Raw genomic sequence first — 27790 nt, 5'->3', positions numbered from 1 at the left:
TTTTTACTATACAACAGTATTTTTATTACTAACAAAGACGGTAATAACAAAACTACTGAATGTGTATAAAGTTACCCGTTTACAAACATAACTAAAAGAAGAAAGGGTACTTAGTGTGCATTTTCACAGGTTTTTCTCACTGCCCTTCTGAGCAGCAAGAATATTAGATATTTTCAATGGGGAAAATGATGAAAGCAATAGCACATCCTATTTAAGGCAATAAATTACAAATACGAAAATGCACATGACAATATAAAGGTAAATACATTCAATTTTCAATGCATGATCAATAAAACAAGTAACTCTGGTTTATCAGAACAGTATTTGCCATTGACTCAGTACTTACATGACCTTTGTGCCATGCAATTTTGCTCGATTGTTCAAAGCATCAGCATGAGTGCTGCACAAACTGGAACACAGATCCTCCACACAATAACGAAATAAAGATAACGATTTAAGAGCAATGTTCCTCTTAGTAATCAAAGAGATGATGCTGAACAATCTCACAAAATGCAGTGAAATTTCAGTTTAGAAACCCTGGCTCCAAATCACCTCAAGTAATAAATGACATTGACTTCCCTGGAGCCAGGATTCCTTTAGAGATGAATGATGAAACGCTTACGCACATCAGTATTACTTGCTCTGGAGCACCATTCTATCATAAGAAAGTATCATAAGAAAGGCTATCTGTATTAAGGCCTTCTTGAGTTAAAGAGAATATATTGTTGTAGCATATAGAAAATTAAACTTTGTAGAAAAGTTATTAAGGTCTTGTTTTATGTAAAATGTACTGTTAAACAAGCTTGCATCTTAGTTTATCTGCACCACAGTTTATTTTCTGCAAGGTTTCTCTACAGATTTAAAAAAGAGTTCAAGTTACTTGCATAGAAACAAAAGGAAGCATATGCTTTCACTGCAGCTCAGTAAAAAACAACAACAAAAAAACACACAACAAACATTTACTTCAGATTCTGTCTTCCTGAATAGAGGATCTGAAGCATTTCCCTGCTTGGCACGATTCACTGGAACGCCATACCAGGAGGGGCTCGAAGCATTTTTCTGAAGTACAGCTGTATCTCATGTACTACCCCTGTACAAGATGCCCAGATGGCTGATCAGTCTTGCCTCAGATGTGTAGTGTATGGTGTGTGTTTTGTATAAAGATAAAATCTGCTTTACTGTGAACTACATAAAATTGCCTGATCATCATAAAACTGTTGACCTCAGTAGTATCTAACGGAAGCATTAACTTTATCCAGTTTATACAATTAATACAAAACAGTAGTTCTAAATATTGACCTTATGCAGTCAGTTATTTACATAATTCATTTTTTATGTACAAAATAAATCACTATGATTCCAGATTCCCTTTCATATTCAGTGTAGAAACTACCATAAAACAGTGCTATAAATGACACATCATGACAATTTATAAAGTTTATGCATCTCTTATTTTTAAGTGATAATGTTGTTTAATAGACGATAAAAAAGAAAAAAAATCCAAAACAAGTAAAAAGCTGAAAAATATCAAATACGCAGATGGAACTTGTATGCCTTGGAAAGTAACAGTGCTTTCTATGGACTATTTCAATACAGTTTATTAAAAAGTGTTCTTTATATTGGGAATAATATTTTTCATCTTTCTTAAATTATTGCTAGTCAATCCAGCTATATCCTATAGAACTTTCATTTCCATTATTCCTGGATGGGTATGAATACAGTACATTATTGCCAGTTGTCCCCACTACAAAACTTACATTTTTATAAGTGCAAAACAAGATGTGTCTGATTTTTTATAAGGCACAGAATATCTGTTATTTCCAGTGTTACAGAACCCATAACAGTTTTATTTGTTGAAAGTGTTCAAATAAAAATCAGTCTTTCAAGGGTTTGAACTGGTTCCTGAATCCAACTCTTTTCTGGTGTCTGAAGCTGAGTAGACAAGTAGTGATATGGAGCCTGACTGTGAGACATCAGGTATCTGGGAACTGCTCCTTTGTAATGCAGGAGATTCAATAAAATCATTTTTAGGAGTTACTCTGTAAGCAATGAGAAATAAAACACAGCGAGTCAATTTTAAGCAAAATTCATTAGACTGGAAAAGATTTCTTTTTTAAGTAACAAACTGATCATGTATCTTAAGCTATTTTCCTTTCAAGAGAACGCAGCACAGTTTTGTATACTTCAAGCTTTTGTTTTTTCAGACTCATTGCCTTTCAAAAGGATTGTATTGCAGCCACAGATTTATTCAGGGTCACATCTCAACAACACACAAATATCCTTCAAGCTGAAGTTCCAGCACTCAAACACTTAAATGGAAAAAGAATCCTAAAAACCAATACAATAGCCCATATCGTACTGTAAGATATATGGCCCTAAGTTTGCAAGAATTACAGTATTCCTAACAGCTACTGACAGTGAACTGTATACTGATTCATCAGAGAGAAAAAGCAGGAATAGTAGTAATATAAGTAAAAAACTGAGTTACGAAATCTTACCTTCCTTCACCTATTCTCTTCACACTCCCAGACAAGCTACTCATATCACACGTGCTATCTGCTTTGTTTCTTTTTTCCACCTGATCCACGGTCAGTTTAGAACCGCACAACATTTGATTTCCACTGTTTTCGCCTTCCTCGACTTTTTGGGCTGATGTTCCGTCTGCCTCTTTCTCAGATGTCTCCGGAGACGTTTTAATTTCTGCAACAGTTTCTTGGCTTAAGTAATCGTGATTAGTGATCGCTACTGCAGAAGTTCCATGATTTGTTGTGCCACCCGTGCTAGTCCCCATTGACTTCGAAATTACTTTCAATCTGTGCGAACTCGATTTGTAGTGCTTCTTTTTGTGTTTAACTTTGGAGTTGTGCCTCAAGAAAAATTCGCACGATTCTTGCAGTACTCTTCTACTCTCCCTGATTGGACTGAAAGAAAATACAAGCATATAACTGAATGACGAGGATAACCTCACATACAATGCATTACAGCTTGGTACACAAAAACATAAAATGAAGAGCAAACAATGATGTAATCTGAGCTGGATGTTAATGAACATGTAGAAAACAATTATATATAAAAAGAGGGAAAAAAAAATGATTGTAATGGCTTCAAAGCAATTATGCCTGTGGAACAATTAAATAAAGCCGATTTCTACATTCCTTACTTCTGCAAGTAGGTCCAATGACTTCAGTAGTTTAATCATCTAAGAGAGGAAAGCAGGATTAGCTCATAAGCAGCTGTATTACCAAATTAACTTTATGTAATGTAAACCTTGTTCGAGTGAAAAAAACGGTAAGCGTTGTAAAAATGACTTCATTATTTTAAAATTCTTATAGCTGAAAACAGTTAACATCTGAAATGCAAGAAAAATCCTACAGGAAATGGAAAAAGAGAGGAGAGGGAAAGGAAGCTATAAGCTCACCATCATGGAATGCAGATGTAAAATAAAAGGAGCTTAAGGACTGCATAAAGGGAAACTCAAAGAAATAAAAAGATCTTAAAATACATTATAATATATGAGTAACACAGATAATCTCAGAAGGATTAATATCCTTCTGAAGGATCCAATCTTATCCAATGAAGGAATAAAAAGGAAAAGAAAAATGACAGTTATGAAAAATGGAGTTGACATTTGTAACCCGTTTAAAATCATAGATATGCATTTACTAAAATTAAGTAATTAAACTGATTTACTCTGTGTTTCAGAATAAAAATAAGGGACAGTAACTTAATATAATAAAGCCTAGCTAAGGATGGGACAATTAAGATTAATTTCCAAATAAGACAAGCTTGACAGACGAGAAAAGCAGAGGATGTTGTTATTCCATGATAGTAAACATAGCTGAGTGCTGTGCCAAATAAAGTCTGAATACATGAAAAGATCTAAGTTGATGGCTGAAGTTATCTTCCCTGATTTGACTGGAAACCAGAGATTATCCAATGCTAAATAAAACAATATGTCTACAGCTCTACGAAGAGAATAAATAAGCAGAGGAGAATATTGTTTTGTCTTCTGAGAATGCAGTCAGGTCACTGTGTATGGAAACCTTCCACAGACTGCAGTGGAACTTTTTGCTTGTGCCAATATGCAGCATTCAAACTTCAAGAGATAAAAGGGCCCAAGGACAACGTTTTGATTACCTGAGACACATTTATGAAAAGTCTGAAATCCAATATATATATATATATATATATTTTTTAAGTAAACACTTGAAAAACAAGAATAAAAATTGCTCTTACTCTCTTTTGCGGTTTCTGTTGAAGAAATTGGCCCATTCCGAGCAGGTCTTTTTACTTCCCACCCAGAAGACTGGAGATATGCCAACAATTAGTGTCAGCAAATATTTCATCAGAAACAAAAATATTTCTGGTCTTGCCAGTGCCTTTGCCTAGAAGATAACAAGGTTTAATAAATACGGAGAAGACATACTTGTTATTTTTTGAATACAGAAAACCAAACAAATTATGTAAAAGAGAGACTTTCTCCTCATGGCTGCTCTTCTTTGCTGAGGCTTGTACTGTGGACAAATGCAAGACATGTACAGTCAAGTCGGATCTGGTTAATGTCTGCTTGCAGGCTACAGCTGGATACACAGAGAGGAGATTAGTTAGAAGGAAATATTTTTCTTTTAAATTGACAGGAAAGGTAATTTTAGGGGTAATAGTTTTTGTAGCCATGTTCTTCAGAGATGGTTTGTACAGATGAGATTCATCCCTTCAGCTTAAAAGGGACAGCGGGTGGATGAGCTGGGAGTTAATCAGATTAGACAGGGAGCTGCAGGGAACAACATAGCTGCTTTCTGTTTATTGCAAAATTAATCCACCTATTTGCAGAACAGGATCATAAGAGCCGAGCCATTTAACTCCGTAACAGACTATCCCCTCCTCCCAGGTTGCAAATTTAATTTATGTTACCTGGCTTACCTGCCAATCCTATCTACAAAAATCAGCGTTTTTGTCAGTCACGTAGCCTTAGCTACTTAGGCTGAAGTTTGTTTCCATTTGGTTCTGTTCTGATCAATGCATCGTGGCTCAGGGAAGCCACAGCCGAGCACAACAATTGAAGCTGCTGTAATAGCTCTAAGAGCACACGCTGTTTATCATATGGACAGAGCCCAGTAAGTACATCTTTGTGTAAACTTGCTGTTGCTATTTACTCTTTCCAATAGGTTAAAGACTGAGGATACAGGCGCTTTGTGCCTTATTATGCTAAGATTGTATATCTAAGCACTACAAAACAAGTTGGTTTTGTTTGTTTGTTGATAAAGTGAAACGCCTTACTTTCAACCTTGCTTAATTTGAGCCATCTAAGTTGAAATGAAGCTCAATGCAAAAGTGCACTTGTTAATGAAACGTTAATGGAAGCAAAAAAATAGCCAAGAAGCCTGTGAGCTCTGATGTTCAGTTTACACCAAGTTCAATACAAAGGATATAGAGGATGGTTACGAACATGGAAGGATCAAGCCTTTTTTTCCCTCATAATGCTTGTGTTTATATTCCTCTTTTCGATGACAGGTTATTGCAGTAAAAACACAGATGGTATGTACAAAACAATGAAAGATAACATGAGAAACTTGTAGTTGTCTTAGTGATGGTTTATCCCTCTATATTTGTTCTTAAATGGAATGACACAAACCACAAATTACTTAAAATTGCAGAGAATTTTATGTATTGAAAGAGATTTAAGAGATTTACATAAGATTCAGAGTACTGGCTACGGGACAGCTTTACTTACTTTAAAAGCCTTTCCACGGAAGTTTTTTTTTTGTTGTTGTTGTTTTTTGGTTTTTTTTTAAAACAAAAGTAAAACGTGAACATCTCTGCAATTTAAAGCATTTTTATTTTTTAAAAGATTTCTTCACATTATTGAAAATTAGCCTGGAAGTGACAGCTATCATGGAAAAAATATACTGGAAATTTGTTTTGTAGTTAAGTGCTTTACAGTTCTATACTTCAACAAAAAAAATGATTTTAAAAAATGATTTTAAAGCTGTGGTTATGAGCAACAATTTAAAGCCAATTTAGATTCAATTTTCAAGATTCATTTTTTCAACTTGAATTGAAATTGATGTGAATTCACCTTAGGTACTGAAATACAGAACTATGCATCCAAATACAGGTCGACTGCTTTTAGGAAGAGATTGTGGAAAACAATCCCTGCCCCGAGCATTACTCATGGCATGAAGTTCAAGTAATCCCATTACAGCTGTGAGTTGGAATTGCTGAGTGAAATCAATTTGTTTAGAAGAAAATTTCAAAGAAGGATGATACCACCAATTTTAACTTAAAAAGCAACCAATCATTGCACGTTCTTGAACTGTTTACTTACCATGAAAATAATTTTATTAAACTACGCCACAAGATATAGCAATGTATATGGGTTTTTGCTAATTAACTTATCAGTATTATGTAGAAAGGAAACTGCTACTTGCCTGGTAAGGACAAGGAATGTGGTACTGGTCACAGTGGTCGAACACCCAGGTGGTTTCCCAGGTCTTGCGGTTCACCAGCTCATAGACATAGCACCCGAGAAGTGACACAAGCGGCACCAAGTACAAGCCACTAAAAACTCCAATTCGAATCATGAACTTCTTCAGCTTCTCTTGGTTTCTGCCGTCGTGCTGGATGACTTGCCGCACGTGATTTAAAGAGATAATACCAGCTAAAAGAAGAGAAAGACCGAAAAAAACACAAAGGCATAACGGCAAAAGCACAAAGTACAGAGAAGCATCCACGTCGTAGAGACCCACAAAGCAAACTCCACTGATATTGTCCCCTTCGACTTTGTTCATGGCAAGAAGCATAATGGTTAGAAAGCCGGGTATTCCCCACGCCACGGCGTGGAACCACATAGCCTTCTGCGCGATAGCTTCGCAGCTCCATTTCCTTCCTGCTGCGAGGAACCAGGTGATGGTGAGAATCACCCACCAAATGGTTCCTGCCATAGTGAAGAAGTACAAAACCATGAAAAGGACAGTGCAGGCTTTGTTTTGGGAGCCAAGAACAACTGTTTCCCCAATTTCTAGCTTATCGTCTGCCTTGTTACAGGCAGTTCTATTCCCAAGCAGAAATCCAATGAAGTACATTAGAGACACTATGCTGTAACAGACCGAGTAATAAATGATGGGCCTCTCTGGGTACCTAAACCTTTTAACATCAATCAGGAAAGTCAGGAAGGTGAAAAGCGTAGCACAAAGACAAAAGATTGAAACTATTCCAATGAAGCTTTTTGCAACATCCAACTCGTAATTTTTGAAGTACATATTGGGACACGGGGGTGCACACTGATCGATGCCTAGAAACTTGTAGCCTTGTCCATTGGAAGTGTGCAGGTGTCGGGGACACCAGAATCCATAATCCCTTCGCGTCTGTCCTGGGGTCTTCTGAGTTCCATGTGCGTTCGTGGTTACAGGAGCAGTGGCAGGAGCAGTCTCGTCACAATTGACTAGTCTAGATAAATTAACAGAAGAGGAAATATCTTAATACCCCTCATTATCAACCACAGTTATTTCTTACTGAAAAAAAATGTGGAAAAATCTGATTCTATGCACTATGAAATTTTATAGATGATGTAAAATGTACATTATATGAAAAACCTCAGTGGTATTTAAAAAAAACATAGAATCACAGAATGGTTTGGGTTGGAAGGGACCTTAAAGATCATCTGATTCCAGCCCCCTGCCATGGGCAGGGACACCTCCCACCAGCCCAGGTTGCCCAAAGCCCCATCCAGCCTGGCCTTGAGCACCTCCAGGGATGGGGCACCCACAGCTTCTCTGGGCAGCCTGTGCCAGGGCCTCACCACCCTCTGGGTGAAGAATTTCTTCTGAACATCTAAATCTCCTCTCTTTTAGTTTAAAGCCATTCCCTCTTGCCCTATCCCTACACCCCCTGACACAGAGTCCCTCCCCAGCTGTCCTGCAGCCCCCTTTAGGCACTGGCAGGCCGCTGTAAGCTCTGCCCGGGGCCTTCTCTTCTCCAGGCTGAACACCCCCAGCTCCCTCAGCCTGTCTGCACAGGAGAGGGGCTCCAGCCCTCTGAGTCCTTCCATGGCCTTCCTCTGGAGTTGTTCTAATACGTCCAAACAGAGCAATGTATTTTCAGTTTAGAAGGCTAATCAAACACAGCTATTTAACTGTTGTCTCTGCCATTTTATTGCTTACGAAACACTTTACTCAAACTGCAACTGTTCTTTTACAGTCTTAATCCACACTATTTTTTTAAATATATATATAATATTTATAGTTGATTTTATTTGGATAGACTGGGGGAGAGACAGCAAATGATCTTGTCAAAATGCAAGCTTCAATCAAGGAACAGTCTACTCACAGTATCTAGAATTAACTGTTGACTAGTGTGTGATGGGGATGATTATGATTTTGTGTTATAATGATATTTCATTGTCAACAGCAATAAACAGACAAAGCTAAACACATAAGCACTGCAAAAAAATTCAGTGTTTTAAAAGTTCATTTAGAAATTGCTTTAGACTCATTTGTTCAAAGATTTAATTGGACAAAATGTGAGAGTTTTTTATGATTAATATAGGATTAGCAATTTTGGACAGATCTTCAATTATTCAAGTATAACTCAGGTAAGCGTTTATTCAAAATGGGATTTATGTTAAAATACATTCTGAGTTTAGGCACGTATTTAAAAATAACAAGTTTTGCATGCTAGCTTTTAAAGAGAGATTCTGCTATCCCCAAACATTCTTTGTCAAATGCTATTGTAGGGACATGTCTGCAAGGAATGTACTGACCTTACATGTAAAACTACTTTTTCCCCTCCATGTCAATTTGGAAGCTCAGCTTGAGCTAAAAATCCTTAAGTTCTTTATTTCTCTGCATTATCATGCTGGCCAAATAAAGCCAGACTAATAATTAAGAAAACTGATGCCAAAGCAGATTCTTTCATTAACTGTGGGCCAGACCAGTATGAACATCAGAACAGTGCAAACTTTATTCACCCATGTCTTAACAGGCATTATGCATGTTTGTAAGAATATGAGTGTGAATCTCAGAACTGCAACTGAATTTGAAGCCCATCCTCATCACTTCGGCTGTTTTCAGAATATCCTGCGTTACTTGGCCTTCCCTGTGTCATCAGCTGGGCAGACATCATTTCCCACATGAACAATGTAGGGCCATTTTCAGTAAATGCTAGCAGTAATATAATATTTTAAAGCCACAATGACTCCCGCAAGAAATGGAATTTGATTTGAAATGTCATTTGGAATATATATTGAATCATTGGATTAGCTTGTAATTTTCCTAATTTTTCAAACCAGTTCTGGAAGACTTTCGTGCTCAAGTCTCAATTTTTGTGCAGAGAAAAAGGGAAATAGAATTAATGCCATATATCTGTCACATTCATTCCAATATGGATTTCTACCAAGAAGCATAGCACAGGACTACTGGCCCAGCTCTGCCTCATCCCTGTCATGGATCAGCAACTGCATGGGGGCTAGAAACTCGACCTGTTGAGTTTCCACTCCTTGCTCCTCTCTCGTATTTTTGCCCTGATGCGGTTAAGAACACTTGGCATTAAACGTTTATAAGTATCTCCAGTTGAAGGTCAGAATCTCAAAATGATTAAACCAGAGATGCTTAAGTCGTTACCATTTTATATATAATGGCTCTCTTTTTCCCTAATGTAATATAAGCTGTCCTTTCTCTGGAACAAAGACCTGAACAACTGTGAGAAAAAGGTGCAAGCACTGGAAATGAGAATTCTGCCATGCAGTACAGGAAAAGTAATACAAGACTGAATTTGCACATGCAAGTCATTAGAAATAAGGTAAGGCTTCTACTATTTAATGCTGGGTGTGCACTCAAATACAGAATATTTTAGATACCTTTATTTTATGAACAATTATTTATAAAAACCCCGTAAACTATTGTTATTATCCCTAGTACAGAGATCAGAAAGAGTGACATCTGTGCTGTAACACTTTTAATTTTAAATTTAATAATTTTAATAATTTTAATTTTTAATAGTGTACTAATTTTAATATATGTGACCATTTTAATAATGAAAAAAGTAACATATAAGAATAGTCCTATGAATTTTTAACGTCCTGTCTCCAATTTTTAGCTTGGTCTGGGTACATCTGAAAAATATCACCTCTACTACTGATCACGTGAAAAATACCCCACCTGTTACATTCCAGCTCTTCAGGCCATGCGATTCCAAAAGTGTCAATCAACGGCTTGCAGTCAGAATACACCTTCTCACAGAGGTTTCGGCAAGGATGAATCACATGAACTTGCTCCAGGCAGGCAGGAACAAATGCTTTGCACAGAAATGTGTGGACGTCTGGTGAGCAGTGGAGATTCATAAGGGTAAGAAAAGGCTTCGGGAAAGAAAAAGGCTTTCATTAGTATTTTTAAAAAATGTAATTCGAGGCAGTAAAATTAATTTTCATCACTATGGCTCACATTTCTTCTCCCAAAGGTTTAAAAGGATAGTAGAGAACACTGTCCAGCAGTTGTGGAAGAGCAAAACCTGGTGGTTTGAGTGTACCACTCCTCACTGCACTGGTTCTTCCAGCTCAGTCCCTACTCTGAGATCTTAGTCCATCTGTTACTACTCAAATTTGGTTTTTCTTATTAGTGTTAGAAATCTGAAAGGAATCATTAAGGTCCAAGATTCAACAAAAGAGAGGGGGGAAGGTAAAATATTAAGTTTCTATTTTGGCTATTCAGCTTCTAAACAGGCAGGCTGAGATTTTTATAGATGGATCTATCCTTGTACTTTGTGTTGGAATTACATTTTCAGTCTGGTGTGTTGTATCCATCATCTTCCCTCAGTCTATAGAGTTTGCTGTGTTTTTCTTTTTCTTTTTTAATATTTTTATTATTGATGCAGTCCAAATATATTTAAAAGTGAGCAATAATGATATTTCAAGATCTCCACATGACTGAGAACTTGTCTACCTGTATTACAGGATGCTAGACAATGACCTACTGATGCGTATTCCTAGTGGAGAGTTCACAGAGTGAAATGTAATGCAATTTTCCTGCCCCTTGTTCATTCAGTCCATTACTCACAGTCCAAGAGGCCTTCAGAGAGAGAAAAAAAAAAAAAAAAGACATCACCCTTTCTCTGCATTTTACTAACTTTATTGCTAGGGTAAATGACTTTAGACAAACCAAACTGGTGCTTTTGAGGGATTTTGTACTCAAGTTCTTGTAAACATCAGCAACAAGAGAAGTCGAGAGCAGCTGGCTGGGCATGCACAAGCTCAAACGCTCCCATGTCGTCGTTCTTTAATAAATCCCAGTATCCTGGCCTGCTGTTTGCTCTGCCTTCCCTGCAACACCAGGCAAAGCTCCCAGTGCAGCTCATTAGGTAAAGCCAGGTCGTTTAATAACTCTGGGGCAGCAGGGATTATCTGAGGGCTGTGGGCAAAATTGATCTGCAGGATCCCGTCAGCCTAAGTGCTTTGTAGGTAGGCTTTTTGATGAGACACTGTCCATTTCTGGAAAAAGGAATCCCTGTATCACGTGTAAATAGTCAAATTCATGTGCTTCAGGAAAGCTTAAACAGTACTTAACACACTTTGACATGTGCTGGTAAATAGGGACATTGCACAAAGTTTTCAAAGTATGCAGAACTTCCAGTAAAAATAATATGACCAGCAAGAATTTTATTCAATCCTTTGCCACTAACAGCTCTGTATCTCAGTCATTCTGAAGTCATCAAGAAGGGACCAGTAAGAAAGGATTAACCTCTGAGTCTGGAACAGCACCCTTAATTTTGTCAGGTTCTAAGTATTCCAAACATATCCACACCCACGTACCAAGAGCAAGTCTCACTGCTGAGCATGCAGTTGAAAAGGAAAAACTTTGGTAAATAACCTCCCCTTCAGGTGGGATACCTCAGGAAGGAACCCAGGAATGGGGAGGAGGGAGTAAGATAAGGCAGGGTAAGAGTGACAGAAAAACATTTTATGAAAAAAAAAAAAAAAATTTAAATGTTGGCACTCTTAGAGCACTGACTGCAAGCTGCAGCTCTCTTTACAGCAGAGGTACGAGTGCCTGATCCCTCACCTGGGTGTCTGCTCTGCAGCTGCCTTCCCAGGAAGGTGACTTGAGGATTTTAGGACAAGGAAAGATGCTTCCTACAATGCTACACTGCCTCAGATGAAAAAAGCAGTCAGCCATTAGCCCTAAATGAATTACATTTCCTTTGCACTGTCGTGGTGTTTATTCTTTTCAGTTACTTTTTTTTCCTGTTGTTCAAATATTTAATTTACGCTAGGTCTGTTCTTCTTTGCACTTAGGATAACATAAAGATAATAGCTTGAGTGATCGTACAGAAATTGAATTTACATTTGATGTCAACTCCCGGGGAAGCTGTCTTATTATTAATTCTTCCTTTTTATCCCCTCAGAGTTCATCTCAGTTGATACAAAACAAAATTAATTTTGTACAGCAAGTTTCAGGGTGTCAATCAAGAGCTCTTGCAGACTTCAGCTAAACAGCAATATTTTCTGTAGGAGTAGGAAGTTTTAAGAATTGTTTTCATATTTGTAAAATCAATGATGTCTAAAGAGCATGAAGAAAGCCATGTTTGGTTAAAAGGTCAGGCTTTGCAACCTACCTCAGCCATGCTGACAACTTCTGCTATACAAAACGATTCCAAAGCCAGAACACCGCAGCCATCACCACACAATTAATAACGCTGCGTATTACAGGCAGATAATGGCAAGTGAAAACTTGACTGTGAGAGTTTTACTACAGCATGTTGTCTTTGGCTACTGTGGTTTAACGAACAGGTTTTGTTTTGAAGCAGAAGTGTCCCAACAGATAAACACAGAAATGCCAGACTGGAGGAAGAAGGTGGCTACGCTCAGCCTTCTTTTCTTCCTGCTCTTTATACAGGCATTAGAAAAGGAAGTCCCCTTTGGGTTACCAGTGTGGTTTATTTAAAAACTGTGGCCTATGACCGTGTCAAAGCCTTCTTGAAAATCAAAGTATAACACACAGGCTGAGCCACCTTTTCCAACAAATCTGTGAATTCCGAAAAACTCCAACAGCTTTTGTTGGCCGTAAGTTCCCCCAACCAAAAAAAACTCTACAAAACGTACAATAAAACCCTTTGCCCCAAGCATAAGCAGATGGGATTTGTACAGTACAGATTTATTTTTAGAAATTGCCTACTTTTACCATTTGAGAGCAACAGAAGAGGTGGCAAACTGCACTTGGAAATCTGTTTTGAATTAGCTATCTTTAAATGTGGGCTTCGTGTCCAGCCAGCCAGTCGTTTTGGAAGTGCTGCATTGTAGAAAATAACAGGTCTGCATTTCCTGACGCACCACGAAAGCAAAATCTCACCAAAACCAAAAGGAGAAGTATTCGCTCCTCCTGCTGGATAGCATGTAAGCAAAAAGGTTAAAACCAAGACCAGAAGCTCCCCGAAAATAAGCCCCAATTGCCTCAGGGCTGGGTTACCACACCTAGCAATAGACACTGTTGCCCTGTCATACGGAGGACAGAGATGAAAACCTGCAGATTTGGCAACAGCAGAGTGAAACAAAGCTGCTTGCAAACCAAGAGCAGAGCCTCACGAGGCCAATGTAAGTCCTAAAATAGAAATTCTCATCTTCCTGCCTATGGGAAACAAAACCCAGTAAATACAAGGCAAAATAAAATACGCTAACAGTATACCAAAACCAAAAAGAAACCACCAAACCACCTAATAACTAGCAGGAAGTGACTGTAGAGCCAAAGATGATATTATCTATAATGTCCCCAAGTAAGAGTAGTGGGAAAACTGAGGATTGAAATGCAAACTGCTCCACTGCATTGTCAGTGCAAGAATCCAAGCACAGCACTGCTGTGAAGCTCCTGTGTGTTCACTGTGGACAGTGAGTAAGGTCAAGCAATCAAAGACCAGAACATCCCGATCGACAAGAGGAATACCCTCAGCACTGAGCAAAACACCACTCAGCTTAGTGCTGGACTTTTTAAGGAAGCTTGTCTGTATCCCTTTTTCTCCAGAGGGAAAGCCAGCCTAGCTCAGTAACCCAGTCACGGCATGGCCCTGCAGACAGGAACACAAGTGAGATGTGCAAAAACAAATGGTACAGCGGAGAGAATAAACACCGAGGTGCAAACAGGCTCTTAAACATATTTTGCCAGTAAATAAATTGCAGCTTTCAACTCCACGCTAATCTCAAGATCATGAAGCTTTCCTGTATTGCGCTTGGCAGGCTTGGAAAACCAAGATATAACAGAAACAAGGCTCAGTACTCCAGGAAGATGCTGCAGATGAAGATGACTTCGTCCCATATCATCTCGGTTTTTCCCTACAGAAAAGGACTACCAGAGGTGATTGAGTAGTTACTACCAATGTATGTCAAAATGAGTGAGAATGTTCTCCTGGACTGTAATCAATATCACAGAAACATTTAAAATAGAAAGCGGTAGATCAAAATACCAAGGTCTTTGTTAAACAGCTCTTGGAAATCTTAACTGGCAAGAACAAATATTTCTGAGTTGCTGATAAGCAGAGGTGAGAGCTTTTTGCTCAGCTATTTGGAGCCAGTTATGTAAAACTAACAGCCCACCCTCCTCATCGCTGAGGTTTAGCTACCAAGGTAAGTAAGTTATCTGAGCTAAATGTATTAACACTGAGGTTAATTACGTTAAAACAATGAGACACTGTCTCAGCGTTAAGCAATGGCACCTGCTTCATGGTTTGAGGTGAATCCTGTGACCCAAAGCACCAACACTGCAACCTCACTCCTCACAGCATTGCGTATGTCAATTCTGGAAGCAAACGTAGGCTTAAATCCGAATTTCTGTAATCTTAGTACTCGGGGTGCCCCATATTCCTACCTGTCTTAAAGCTGTACTTCGTTATTCATAAAACATTCACCTGCTTTTCAGAAAATCTGCAGAAATTTGTTACGGGTAACAATTTACAGTACCAGATTCAAACAGTTACTCCATTAAGTGTCACTGTAGAGTTAAAGTACAACCTCAAAATCTAAACACAATGAATTTTACCTGTACACCTTAATATGCAGTGTTGGAAATACAGCTGCTATCAACCTCCGCAATTATAAATGCAGCAGCCTCAGAAAAATAGGCAGTAACCACTCTCCATACTCAGAGCTATGCTACCCATTAATCTCCAATACCCCTAGCTACTACTATAATGATCAGCTGTTTCAGTTAAGAAGAGTGAAACATATATGGCATGGCTGATTTAATCCTACACTGTTGTTTCAATAGAGTTGTTCTGGGGTGGATGCGAGCAAGATTAGCATCGTGCCCAGGGAAACTAATGGCATCACACAACTCATTGTGTTCACACAATGGCTCATGGCCGCACAGTGAACCGGCTGCCAAGAGTCTGATTCCTTGTTTGTGCACAATTAAGTCACGACAAATAAACGCACCAACACAGGAAACTAAACGAAGGGTGAAATTTGCAAGCTAGGTTAGACTCAAAGCAGAGCTGTGAAGAGACTCAGCTCATGTTCAAAGTGATATGGGTAACTCTTCTAAGACAGGTTTTTCAGAAGTAAAATTCACTGATAGGAGTACAGTATTTTAGATATTGACATAAATACATTTAATATGCATTATTAAATTGTGTCAGTTTGATGGAGGCAATAAACATTAAAATATAAGTCAAATTTGTGTGCTTTCAATAAGCTGCCTTTAAAGCATTGCTCCCTGCAGCTTGTGAAATAGAATTAAGGCAAATACAAGTCAAGTTTAATTTAAAAGCTTGTAAAACCTTTTCTGATCTAAATTGGTTCAGAGGTTACAAATATAAGAATAAAATCTTCTGTCTGAATTGAAAGTGGGTTACCCCAGTAGTTTAGAAGAGACAAATTGTTTACATTTCCCACCCCAGCACAATCTGGTTCAAGGATCTGAGAAAAAAACAAAGGAAAAATGTAACAATGGCTCAGGAACCATGGGCAAGCAGCTGAGATGCCCGAGCAGTGCAGACCCTATCCTGTGCAGCCGCTCCATGAGCCAAATCACTCACCTGAGCGTTCAGCGTGGCTCCACTGAAAGCACGAGCGTACTTGCTAACCCTTCATCACCACTGTCCCTCTAAATATAAATGTACTAAACATAATATATTTAATATATAACTTGGCTGTGAGCCTTCCTAGCTGCTCACAGGGGATGGGATCATTAACCAGCAACCCAAAGAGTACAAGGCACAAGGTGAAGTCTTTCAAAGGTCAGTAGGACAGCAAAATACCCACTCAAAAACCCACCCCACCAAAACAGCCAGGCTCTAAAACTTACCACTGACATCGAGGGTGTACGTGGACACGTACACAAGAAGATCAAGCGGGCTGTTCTGCTTTGACCTCTGCGGGTTGCTAGTTTTGGGTGGCTAAGCTGCTGGTTTGTCATTAACTAGCAACTGCAGAATTTCTTTAGGCAGTAAGACAACTTATTCCCGTGTCTTCCCTTTAAGTATTTAAGATAAAAATACACATATCCCTATGCATATTAGCTATAACAAGGGTTAGAAACAATACAGATGGAAATGTTACATCTCCCTAGAGGAAGTTATTACGAAACAAAGTTCCGGTGCTTTCTGAAATAGCTTATTAGCAAAATTCACTGCCTTTTGTGGTTCTAACCTAAATTATAGCTTGACCGAAATTATAGGCATGACAACCTCTGCAATTTACAATACAAAATAAATATTAGGGAGCTTTCCTGAGCACAACTCAACTATTTACGCGCAGCTTTCAATTATATATGGTTTTATCTCCGTCTATACTATACATAGCAGAGAAGATGAAAACAAGTTAACTGCTGGAAAGTACACCGCAGCCCTCAAACATCTCGAGTCTAGACTACACCAAATGAGACCTCCACTGCATCTGGGCTGTGGCAGCAGAAACATCTCAAAATAATCCGAAATCCTTCATGTATTTGCCATGTGTTAGAGGAGCAAATCGATTTAGCACTGAGCTTTTTAATACAGGTGTCCTGGTTTCAGTTAGCACAGAATTAATTTTCTTCCTAGTAGCTGGTGGAATGCTGTGTTTTGGCTTAGAATGAGAAGAGTGCTAACTGAAACCAGGACAACAGGACACAGTTTAGAAGATTACCTGTGAAAGAGTTGATGCACCGGGTGTTATCTAGGGATATGGGGACATTTACCTCCCCGTTTCTAAACCCAAGCCATGCTAACACACTCGATGCCCCTTATCACAGAATCATCAGGATGGCAAGAAAGCCACTTCTGTGGATGTAAAGGCACCTTTACCAGCTCTGCAGATGCCCAGCCACCTACCACTTTTCCACACACCTGCTGAGCCAGCTCCGAGTCCACCCAGGAGCACAGTTAGTTATATATTGTAACAGCACAGACACCGAGCCTCAGCTAATAAACCCTACCAGGGGTTTATTACCTTACACCCAGCAGGAGCTGGTTGTCTCTGCACAGCCCTGCTGGAGCTGGAAGAAATGGGAAGTACAGCAGAGGCACAAACTAATTTTGCAAGGAGTTTCGCAGGGCTCAAAGCTGACCCTACAAGAGACCTGTGTGAAGCCACGCTGCTGCCTGCATCACGTCCTTCCCTCTTCCTAAATCAGGGCTTGTCCCACCTGGCCAGTACAACAGCACGGCACTGACACTGTATAGAGAAAGGAAAATCTGGTTTATGAAGATAGTTCCCATGCTAACAGGGAATGGGCTCGGCCTCGCAGATCCCACTCAATGAGAAGTAGCCACGAGTTGATTTCTTTCCTGCGTGTCACAGGAATGAGAGGCAGCTTGTCCCACGGCCAGTTCAGTGCCTCGACGTACCACCTACTGGAAACACCAAAAGCAGAAGCCAGAGGCAGCACTGCTGGTGCTGAGGTACCTAAATGCAACCTGATGGGCTCTTAATTTAGTAACTCAGCCATCTGACTCGAGCATGCCAGGCTGAGGTCATCTGTTACATCAGAGCAAAGTGAAGGGATTAGTGAAAGTTTGCAGGGATTAGCAACTGTAATGATTTTCACGTGGTACTGAATCAAACGCTTTACTGAACTTCAAACGGGCTGGCTTAGTTCGCACCTCCAAAATCTGCACAGGTCGCTGCTGCCACGCACGCAGGTCAGCCAGCAGGAGAGGGTCCCTGGAACGAAATCTCAGCAGCACCAGAGCACGGGCCAGCAAGTCAGACAGCACTGGAAACAAATGATGCAGGCTCAGACTGAGACAGCTGAAGAGAACAATGGAAAAGCAGGTGGCAGCCTGGCTTTGTTTCTGTTTGGGAAGCTCTGACCACGCCGCGAGCTGTTCACGTGCTCAGCACCCACCACCTGCTGTAAATTCTGATCCACAGCAATTTTCTGCAAAGACTCTGCTTCTGGGAAGGTCGTTGGGGGTGCAGAACAGAAAACCAGACCTGCCACTTTAATCCACTCCTACAGCTGTAATCTCCGCTGTATTGTGAAAACACAAAACATGCAGCAATTAATGCAAAAAGTAGACCATTGCTGTATAGAAAAGGCAGTGTGGAAGGTTTCTAAAGAGATCTATAAGGTCTTCACGGAAAAAAGGTGACTCTGCATTCCTAAGGACTTGTGGAAAACAGCTCTCATCTTTCACAGACACATCTACTTCGTGATATTTCTGTTGTTATTTCTAAGATAATGTCTAAATGTCTAAAACAGTGATAACTTGAACAGTTATATATCTGCAGAGCAAAAACCTATATCTTAATTTCTCTTATTTGTTGATTTTTATTTACTTTGGGATACAGGCCAACCTTAGAGGCAAGAAAGCAAGAAAAACTTGCTTCTAAATAATATTAAAAAAAAAAATCTGAATTCTAAAGCATAGACGAAGCAGCTGGTAAGGAAGGAAGCTTTACCCACAACAGCCACTACTTTATGAAAACTTCCTCCTTCCTTCAAATGTAGGGTAGCCAAAAATATGAAAGGGCTGTCAATAAAACTACGGAACTGATGTTTCTATGGGATCCTCCTTCTGCACACGCAGCCTCACACAAAGTCTCTCCTCCCTTCCTCCAAAATCTCCACCCAAATCCCAGACATCTCAAAACACTGACCTCTCTGACAAGACCAGTGCCTGCTACAGCACAGAAGCGACTTAGCACTACTTAATAGGCAACCTGTTGAGAGCTTGTGCCCTTCATTCACAGAAGTCACTCAAAACAGTCACAGGTGCTCCCCAGCACCCAGCACACTGCAGAAACCTTCGCCCATGAGAAGCTGGGGGCTGCCACAAGCACCATTACTGTTCTGTAGTCTCAGAGGCAGTCAAGGACTCACATTTGCTTGCTCTGTCCCTCACAGATGCTCCTGATAAGCAGGCAGTCTTCCTTTTGTCCCCCTGCCCTGGCGCCTGGCTCCCAGACTGCTGCAGGCAGTGCCCTGGGCGGTCTCCCTGCGGCTGAGGTGGCACTGGGGAAGGTGGGACAGGCACCAGGCTGTGTAAAAGGACGCTGACGAACTCACTGAGGGCACGTGGATGGACCAGAACTGCTCTTGTTAAACTGGTAAAGGAGCAGGAGGCGTTAGACACACGGCACGGGTGGCAATCCCTGCAGGAGGCCTTCCCTCGCCCTCCAGAGCCGCCCGGCTTGTGGCTGGTGTCAGCGCTGGGTCAGATGCGCAGACCCCTCCTGCTCTCCCCAGCTCTGAACGCCCACGTGAGGCAGCTCCTCCTCAGCACCAGGAGGTGCTTATAGTCCTCAAGGTCACCTTTTCTTCTACCCATTTACCTCAGGATCTGTGGGCCACATTCACCTTCAGAGCTCTATTTGTAGCTCCAACCATCCCCCCCCAGCTTACACAGTGCTTACCCTCCCCTGAATACCTCGTAGTGGGAACACCAAACCCACCTTCCAATTCAACCCTGCACACAGTAAGGCACAGGCACTGCACAGCCTCACGACCCATGGACAGTGGATAATCAGCATCTCACAGCTGCAGGAAGGTGCCTAAAACCCACTGCGGCCCCTTCAGAAAGAGGCAATCCTGATTAGGGAGGCTGGCATCAATCTGTCCTTTCCTAGGTGTCCTCCTGGAGTAGGCTGCAGCCCCAGGACTAAGCCCACCCATCTCCACCTGCAGTGCTTGGTGTAGCCAGTGCCCACGCTTGGCATGTGAGCATGGAAAAGGAGTTGGAGAAGCACAAGGAGACCCATAGACCTCCAGGGCTGGCACCAACTCCTGACAGGGCACTGCAGAAAGGACAGAAGTCTTCAGAAGACCAACAAAATAATTTATTGTATCCACAAAATCAGTGCATGGGGTGTATGAATGTGCTGCTCAAGCTCCTAGTACTGTGAGAGCTAACGATGACTTCAGTTACCTTGAAACATCTGAGAGCAACTGCAGTAGAGTGCAAAACCAAAAGGCCCTGAATTTGCATGTTGTAGAGTGACACAGATTTGTCTAACGCACATTTTTGACCTCTTAGCTTTTCCACAAGCAACACTGATACTCAAAACAGAGTTATTCATCTCCAACTATTCTGTATTTCTGGATACTTACCCAGCACAGAAGTCATGGTGCTTTGTGTTTCCTTTGATCCATACAAAGCGGCTCTAAGAAAATAGTTCAGCATTTGCAAACTTTGATCTAACATGTATGGATCTAGTTATTTTAGCACAAATCTTTTACAACCACCTTGTTCCAATGAGCTAGAAAAGTTAACTTAGCCTGTACTAAACAATGATACACAGTATGTTATACTTCATACTTTTTTTTTTTTTAAACGCCTTCCATGTCAGTTACCACCAGTGATAAGGGTGGTGAAACAGCACAAATGTTTCCAGCAAAATGTGAATTACAAAGCCCCTTGTGCTTGTTCATACCTCTGCACCCTTTCTCCTGCTTAGGCTCTGAGGCAGCATCATGGAGAAAAAGCAATTCCAAGGAGATACAGCTGATCGACTGCTTTCCTAGCTGAAGCTGAGCTACCTTAAGAGATTTAAGCTTCCAGTTTCAAAGTACCAGTGGCTGGTGTACTGTAGCAAGCACTGCTTGTCTGAGGTAAGGGAGAGAGGCAGGATGCCTGTCTGTACAGGTCTCAGTGCATTCACACCTGTGCCATTTTGCAGAATGTCCCACTAACAGCAGTCTGCACCAAATAGCACTTAAATTCCTCAACACTCCCAACTTACAGAAGGTGGAAAGCTTCATCCTATTCCTCCTCCTGCATGTATAATATATTTAATATCAATATATATATATTGATTTAAGTTTGCCAGATAACTGGTTTCCAGTTTTTGCAAGTATCTTCATATTTGGTTGCTAATTTATACTTAGAGGCAAATCAAATGATCACATTAAAAAAAATTATTGAATTTACAGAGGTAGAAAACCACAGAACTTTGGCATCAAGCTGCTGAAGGTACTTTTTAATCCACTTCAAATTGCTTTGGTATATTCTCCTAGCTTCTGCCACTGCAATCAGCTCCACTGAACTCACCACAAACATGTATTTTGACACAACCGATTAAGAAATATGAACAAAGGAAGTTATTACAGAGTAATATTCTCTGCTTTGCTTGAATAATGCAATAATACTCCAGATAGTTGAAGTACTCAAAGCACTCGAGTTAGTTGAAGAACTCGAGTTAGAAGTGACTTGTTTTTGAGGATTGCCACGAGAGGGAGTTACACCTCTGGAAGTATGGCTGAAGGGCGGCTTCATCACAGCTCCATTCATCCATTTTCCTCACTAGACATATTCCAGGTCTTCAGCCTCCAAATTTGAGCTAGTAAGAACACGAGCAGTGGTACTGCTCAATTGCTTTGAGACAGATGCTGCAAGTCACTGCAGATAATTAGGTTCCACTGTCATGCAGGTGTTCAAAGACCATATGCGAAAAAGCTTCAAGTCATTAAGTCATGTGGTTGTACCTTCCAAAAATCTCCATTTGTTGCATAAACAAAGCTAATCCAAACAAACAAAACTTGAATAGTTTGAATTCAATCCGCAGAGTCAAGAATTCAATTAAAAAAAATAAGGCAGGTGGGGAGGGAGCAAATTATGAGCTTTCTTTTGCAAAAAGTAAGAGCCAAGGAGGACTACCACCATTAGCAGAACCTCCATAAGACTGAGTAAGTCCTTCTCCCTGCTCTAATCAGTTCAGTGTTCTGGTTTATAGCATATCACCATGAAGAGCTGATAAGTCACGCAGAAATAATACCACGAATCAGCTCGGTGACCCAGTTGATTTCCAGGAGGAAAACCACCACGTGAGACTATGGCTCCCCATCATTCTCACCTGGAGGATTACTATGACGACAAAGAGATGCCAATTTAACACCTTTCCAGAAAGGAGACAAAGTCTACAGATGCCTTCATGCTCCATCAGATGGAGCTCATGGCTCTTCTGGCCATACAAGACTCCCCACGGGGAACACACACCCGCTGAGCCTCAACAGTGGGCTAGAGCAGAGACTTAGCCAAGTTCTGGAGAGGTAACTTCACACCCAGATGAGCCTCATCCTCCTGACTGACTATTCTTTGTTCTTTCTGGGAGTAAACATAACGAATAAATAATGAAAATAAGTTTCCAGAGCGTACAGGAGCAGAAAACAGGATTAATAGGCACTTCCTGCACAAAATACTTGAGATTTCTTGAAGAAGTCTCCACCATATGCCCTTGGATTGCACGATCCAGCAGCTTGCTCAAAGTCAGTTAAGATAAAGTAAGGAAAATATTACAAGCGTCAGTCTCATAACCCAGTGTTTACATTTTAAGACCATGCCCAGCCTTGAGAACAAGCTGTGGGGAGGGTAAAGAGAGATGGAATTAAAAAACAAAGCCTTTGAGCATTCCTACTGAGGATCAAAAGAAAAAAAGTTTTAACCAACATACCATTAAAATTCTTTCTTTGGTACAAACGGAGTTTGGACTACCAATTACAGAAAAATTCAAGCTCTTAAAACAGAAGTCGCCTTCATCTCCCACCCTCCTGCTCCTTCACGGCGGTAAAATGAAGTTAAACCGCAGTCCCGAAGCCCCACAGCTCCTCCTCTGCTGCAAGTCCCCTGAAAAGCAGAACCTTTGACACTCCTGGGAAGGTTCACTGCTGCAATCAACCATGACAAGCCACGCTGACGCCGTTACTGAATACCACGTAGAATCACTTCAGAGGGCATAGGCAGGATGTATACCAGTAGTATGCACCAGCCTCTGGAGAGAGGCCCACCAAAGAACTGTGCTGAGCTTACTGCACAGCTCCAGCTAAAGTCATAGTGCCAGACACAATAAAAGTTACACAGCTGGGGGAGAAACTGCCTTATGCTTTCATTCAGTCAGGCAGGTGTCTGAAAAAGTTGGTTTGGCCAACCAGTACTGTCCAACTGCAAATAGAGGAAGGCAGATCAGGTAGCTCAGAGACATCCGTACAGCACTGGGGTAGCGAGGTACACCAAATCAGAGGCCAGACCGTAGCAGTGACAGGACACTAAAAAGTACTAGGACACTAAGCCAAACCCTAGTGCTGTTCCAAACAGCCCCCTGTCAGCTGGCTGATTAGTGATCAGCCAGCATAGGAGCCAGAAGTGATTACAAAAAGACAGGATGGAGAAAAGGGAACAACAACACTTCTTGCTACCATGCCATTCCTGTAGAGAGCACTAAATAAAAACACACAAGTCATGAACCCTGTCCCTGAGGAACTAGGCGTAACTCACTGACGATACAGGAAAGTCCCAGCAAACAGAAGTGACAGCGATCTCTGCTCTCACAGCAGCGTTCCTGGAAGGCATGAGCACTGACAGAAGCTACCTGCCAAGCAGGATCCACCTGCATGCCTGACAAGATAAAATGGCAGGCGCTGCAGAAAGAGAGCACTCCAGACAAAGGATGGCTGGAGAGAGAGTTTTCCAGTTTAAAAGCACACAAGGTATCTGAGATCTGTGGGTGAACTGAATTGCTCACATACAGAGCTCTTAACATCTGATACTGGAATTTCCCATGTGTCTACGTGGGGCTGGCAAATACAATGCAAGCCTCTGCCCTCCCAGACTGGCAGCTAGAGGCCAAAATGGTAATCCTGAGTATCCCAAACAGCACTAAACAAATGCTTTGGCAACTGAACCAAGCTCCTTCTCCAAGCTCAGTAATGAATATGCAAATAAGATTTTAGTTGTAGTAGTAGCAGCAGCCTTCCCCGATACTACCTTCAATTTTTTTTTTTAAACCAGAAGCTTCTGAATTTTAATCTCACTTCTGTTTCACTCTCTGCATAGCACAAGACTTTGAGCTTTTCAAGACCTGTGTTAAGGTGTTCCCCCTCCTCTTGCTACTGAAAAGCCATTATTAAAACAGGTTTAAAACTTGTTTTACAAGCCTCTCACCCAGAGAGGCTCTCGCCCTCTGTAGCTCCTGTACCCGGCACAGCTCTTCCACAAGGTGGCATGCTCTCAAGGGAGCCATGTTGCAGTCAGTTCAGGTAGCAAAGCATTTAAAAAAAAAAAAAAAAAAAAAGCAAAGCACAGAAGAAAGTTTCTCTGGGTCAGGAGTTTCTGTATTCAGTCAAGTGGAAGCAGAATGCAAAAAGCAGAGCGGAGAACAAGGCTATGAGTACGTTTAGGTACCTGTCCTTGATAGATGGAATAACAGATGGAAGTTAGGAAAGAAAAGACCTAACAGTGACTTCTAAACATTATTTTTGCACCGCCTGAGTTCAGGTGGGCCCGGATTATCACCAGGATATCACAGGCTATGCCCCTAGGGAATCTCAAGAACTGCTTTATGCATTAGTAAGGTACATGGGCTGCTGTGTGATGTGGTGAAGAGCTCTAGCAGCCGCACTGGTGTGCTACACCAACTCCTCCTCCAGTCTGATACAGAATCCATGGGGTATGTGCCTATAGCTCCCTTACGCTCTGCTTACACAGCTAGAATGCAGTCCAGAAAGTTTCAAAGAAGCGTTATCTACTCACCTTATCTCCCTTATCATTTAGTATGGCAGATACCAGCACTCAGCGCGATGTCTCAAGGACAGAAAGGATGCCCTGCACACTGTTTACCTCCACGCGCTACCTTCGGGGCGGCACAACTCACCTCCATCTGGAGAGCAGCAGTGTCCTGGTCGTAGTGCCCCATGATGTTGGGGAAGAAAGTCATGTTGTACGGCATCCGCGAGCACCTGGCGATGGTGATGGGCTCGCAGGTGAACAGGCTGTGCCCCCGCACCAGCGCCAGCAGCCAGGCGCAGGTGACGGCGCCCAGGAGCGCTCCCATTTTGCCGAGCTCCCCGCTACGGGCGCAGGGCTGCGGGCGGCGTGTCCGGCACTCGCATCGTCCCCTCCTCCTCGCCGAGGCTGCGGCTACTGCCCCATCTCCCAGCGCCTCTCCCCGGCTCCCTCCTCGCTCCGAGCTGCGAACACAAGGAAGAGCCGCGCCAGGCAGGGCGGTCAGCGCCCGCCGCGCTCGGCCTCCTGCCCGCCGCGGGGCTGCCGGCAGAGGAGGGCAGGGAAGGGGAAAGGAGGGGAAAAGACGGGAGACGAGACCGCTCCGGCCCGCACCTACCCCGCCGGGCCTCGCCCCGCTGCTCCCAGCGCCCCGGCTCGGCGCTCGGTTCCCAGCCCCGCCCTAGGAAGCGGCGCCCGCAGGGGCGGGCGGGGAGCGGGGCCGGGAGGGCGGCCCCGGAGCCGGGGCTCCCTCGGCGCCGCAGCCCCGACACGCCCGGGCCGAGCCCCCGGCGCCCCCTCCTTCCTCCTCCGCCTCCTCCTCTTCCTCCCCGGGGCCCCGCCTGGCCATGGCGGCCGCGCTGCTGCCGTCCCCCTTCCCCTCAGCTCGCCCCCTCCACGCCGCCATGACGCGCTTGGCATGGCGGCGCCGCAGCGGGGCTGCCTGCCCCTGGGGAGGCGTGGGGGAGAGGGGACATGGGGAGCCCGAGGGGGGTGACAGAAAGAGAAGGTGCTGTGGGGTGTGTGGGACATGGTGGTGAGGGCAATAAAGTGGATAATAAATAGATAACGTGTGGATAAAAGTGGAGCACCTAGCTGGGGGTGTTTGTGCCCTCATGTCCTCGCTGCCTTCATGCCTTCCCATCTCCATACAGAATCATAGAATATCCCATTTTCCAAAATATCCAATATCCCAAATCCAAAATTCCAACATAGTTGGAATAGCACAGGTCTACCCAAAATATCTTTGCTGCCTTCATGCCCTCATGTCTGCCTGTCCTCTCTGCCTCCATGCCCTCACATCTCCATGTCCTCGCAGCCTCCATGCCCTCATGTTTCCATGTCCCCATGGGGCCTCATGTCTCCTGGAACCCAAGCTCAGGAATTGTGAACCACCTCCCACCACCTCCTCTGCCACACTGAGACCCCATTAAACAATAAAACCCCGTTTGGAAGCAGCCAGGCCTGGCCCAGGTGCAGGCACGCTGCGCGCCCCTCGGCTCTGCGCGGAGCCACCTGAGGTCTCCTCAGGCTGGTGCGGAGCCACCCACCCGGCTCCGAGCTGCAGGACTGGAACGGGGAGCGCCAGATGCCGAGACATGCAAACCAGCTCCAGGAACGGGCTGAGGGTGTTGAGGCAGCGCTGCACCTCTGCTCCTCTGCCCCAAGGGAGTCTGTGCAGCCAGGCCTCCTTACCCCGAATCCAGGTAGTCCGTCCAGGGATGGCGGCGAGCATCAGGCTGCACCTTGCCTATTCAGAGGACCGCAAAGGCTCTCCATGCAGATCTTTTGTGTGCGAGCTCCTGTAGAAATATACATGACCACAAAACCCCTCCTGAGTCTTTTACATGAAACTATCTTAGCACCTGTATGAATCACGAGAAGGGTTGTACCTACCTGCCGCAGATCCAAATAGCTTAGCCATTTGAGCAAATGGAGTAACTTGATAGCAGTAATGGAATTCAATTTGCTATACAAACAAGCAGCCAAATGGCAAGGTGACTAACATTTTCCCAGCAGGTTTCACAGATGGTATTAATGAAACCTTGTTATGTGCAGGTTGTGGAAGTTAATGTGCTACAGTGTACAAAGACCTGTGTTATCCTCTGTCGTCATTCCAGTTCTCATCCTCCAACTGGCTTCAGGTCTCTCTCAGAAGCTCATTCCTGTTCTAGAAATACCACATTTTTCTTTTCATGAGTGCTGAGAGGCTGCACGCGCTGTGGGTCTGGCATTGAGAGCACTAGGAGCATGCAGGTATCTCCCCAGTTGGCTTCTGCCGACATCCCAGGACAGCTCTTGCTCAGCTCTCGATGAAATTGCTGAGTTGCTCTCTGCTCTGGGAACGCCATCAGTTCCTTGAATGTACCCAAACTTTGCAGAGACAGGTTGTGTTCAATGCAGATTCAAACTCCACCAGCTTTCTACTGACTTTCTAGTTTCATTGACTAAACGTGGAGGCATTTTCATGGAAACAGGAACAGAATTACCCTGGACAATCTGTACAGAGTGAACACTCTGCTTCCTCGTATGTAGGGTTGACAAATTCTCAGAGGAGCTTCTGTTGCAATTTTAATACAGGAAAAACAGCATATCTTACATGATTTTCATGAAAGCTTAAAATGCTGAAACAGAAAAAAAATCTAAGGTTTGGGAATTTCAGTCAAACCATGGAAGTTTGTGAAAGTAACAAGCATCTGAAAATAAAGTATTGGGAAGGGCTCAGCAACCTTAGCTCTGCTGGTGTCACACTGTGTAAATATAGCATTATATGAAGTGATGCCTTAGTTCCTTCTGTCAGAATGCATTTGCATACATAAATTAAATCTCTAAAACACACATATGTCTAAATAACATTGTTTTCCTTCCTTAAAGACTCTCCTGTTTTTCTAAGATGACT

General features: G+C 42.4%; 1 protein-coding gene across 2 annotated transcripts; it reads right to left on the bottom strand.

The window, feature by feature from the left end:
- Positions 1 to 25642, bottom strand: FZD6 (frizzled class receptor 6). 2 transcript variants are annotated; one of them, XM_084510608.1, is made up of 7 exons: positions 25511 to 25642; positions 25043 to 25358; positions 10155 to 10351; positions 6429 to 7446; positions 4237 to 4385; positions 2499 to 2921; positions 1 to 2039 (listed from the first exon to the last, which is right to left on the bottom strand). In XM_084510608.1, the coding sequence occupies exons 2-7, from the start codon at positions 25220 to 25222 to the stop codon at positions 1883 to 1885; spliced, it is 2124 nt and encodes a 707-aa protein (XP_084366734.1). In that variant the 5' UTR covers positions 25223 to 25358; positions 25511 to 25642; the 3' UTR covers positions 1 to 1882. The 2 variants fall into 2 exon arrangements, with proteins under 2 accessions (XP_084366734.1, XP_084366735.1); XM_084510609.1 differs by lacking the exon at positions 1 to 2039 and adding an exon at positions 3161 to 3199 and having other exon boundaries at positions 2838 to 2921.
- Between the last annotated feature and the right edge of the window lie 2148 nt (positions 25643 to 27790).

Source organism: Aythya ferina (genome assembly GCF_964211825.1).
Source record: "Aythya ferina genome assembly, chromosome: 2".
Lineage (NCBI taxonomy): Eukaryota > Metazoa > Chordata > Aves > Anseriformes > Anatidae > Aythya > Aythya ferina.
This window is presented reverse-complemented; position numbering and strand designations above follow the sequence as displayed.

What these genes read in the sequence shown, in the direction of transcription:
- FZD6 (XM_084510608.1), bottom strand. Translation starts at nt 25,222, where the DNA reads ATGGGAGCGCTCCTGGGCGCCGTCACCTGCGCCTGGCTGCTGGCGCTG. An exon ending in ACATTCCTTGTCCTTACCAG is followed by an intron (nt 4,386 to 6,428) that starts GCAAGTAGCAGT and finishes GTTATCTTCTAG; the next exon opens with GCAAAGGCACTGGCAAGACC. An exon ending in AACAGAAACCGCAAAAGAGA is followed by an intron (nt 2,922 to 4,236) that starts GTAAGAGCAATT and finishes ATTTTCTTTCAG; the next exon opens with TCCAATCAGGGAGAGTAGAA.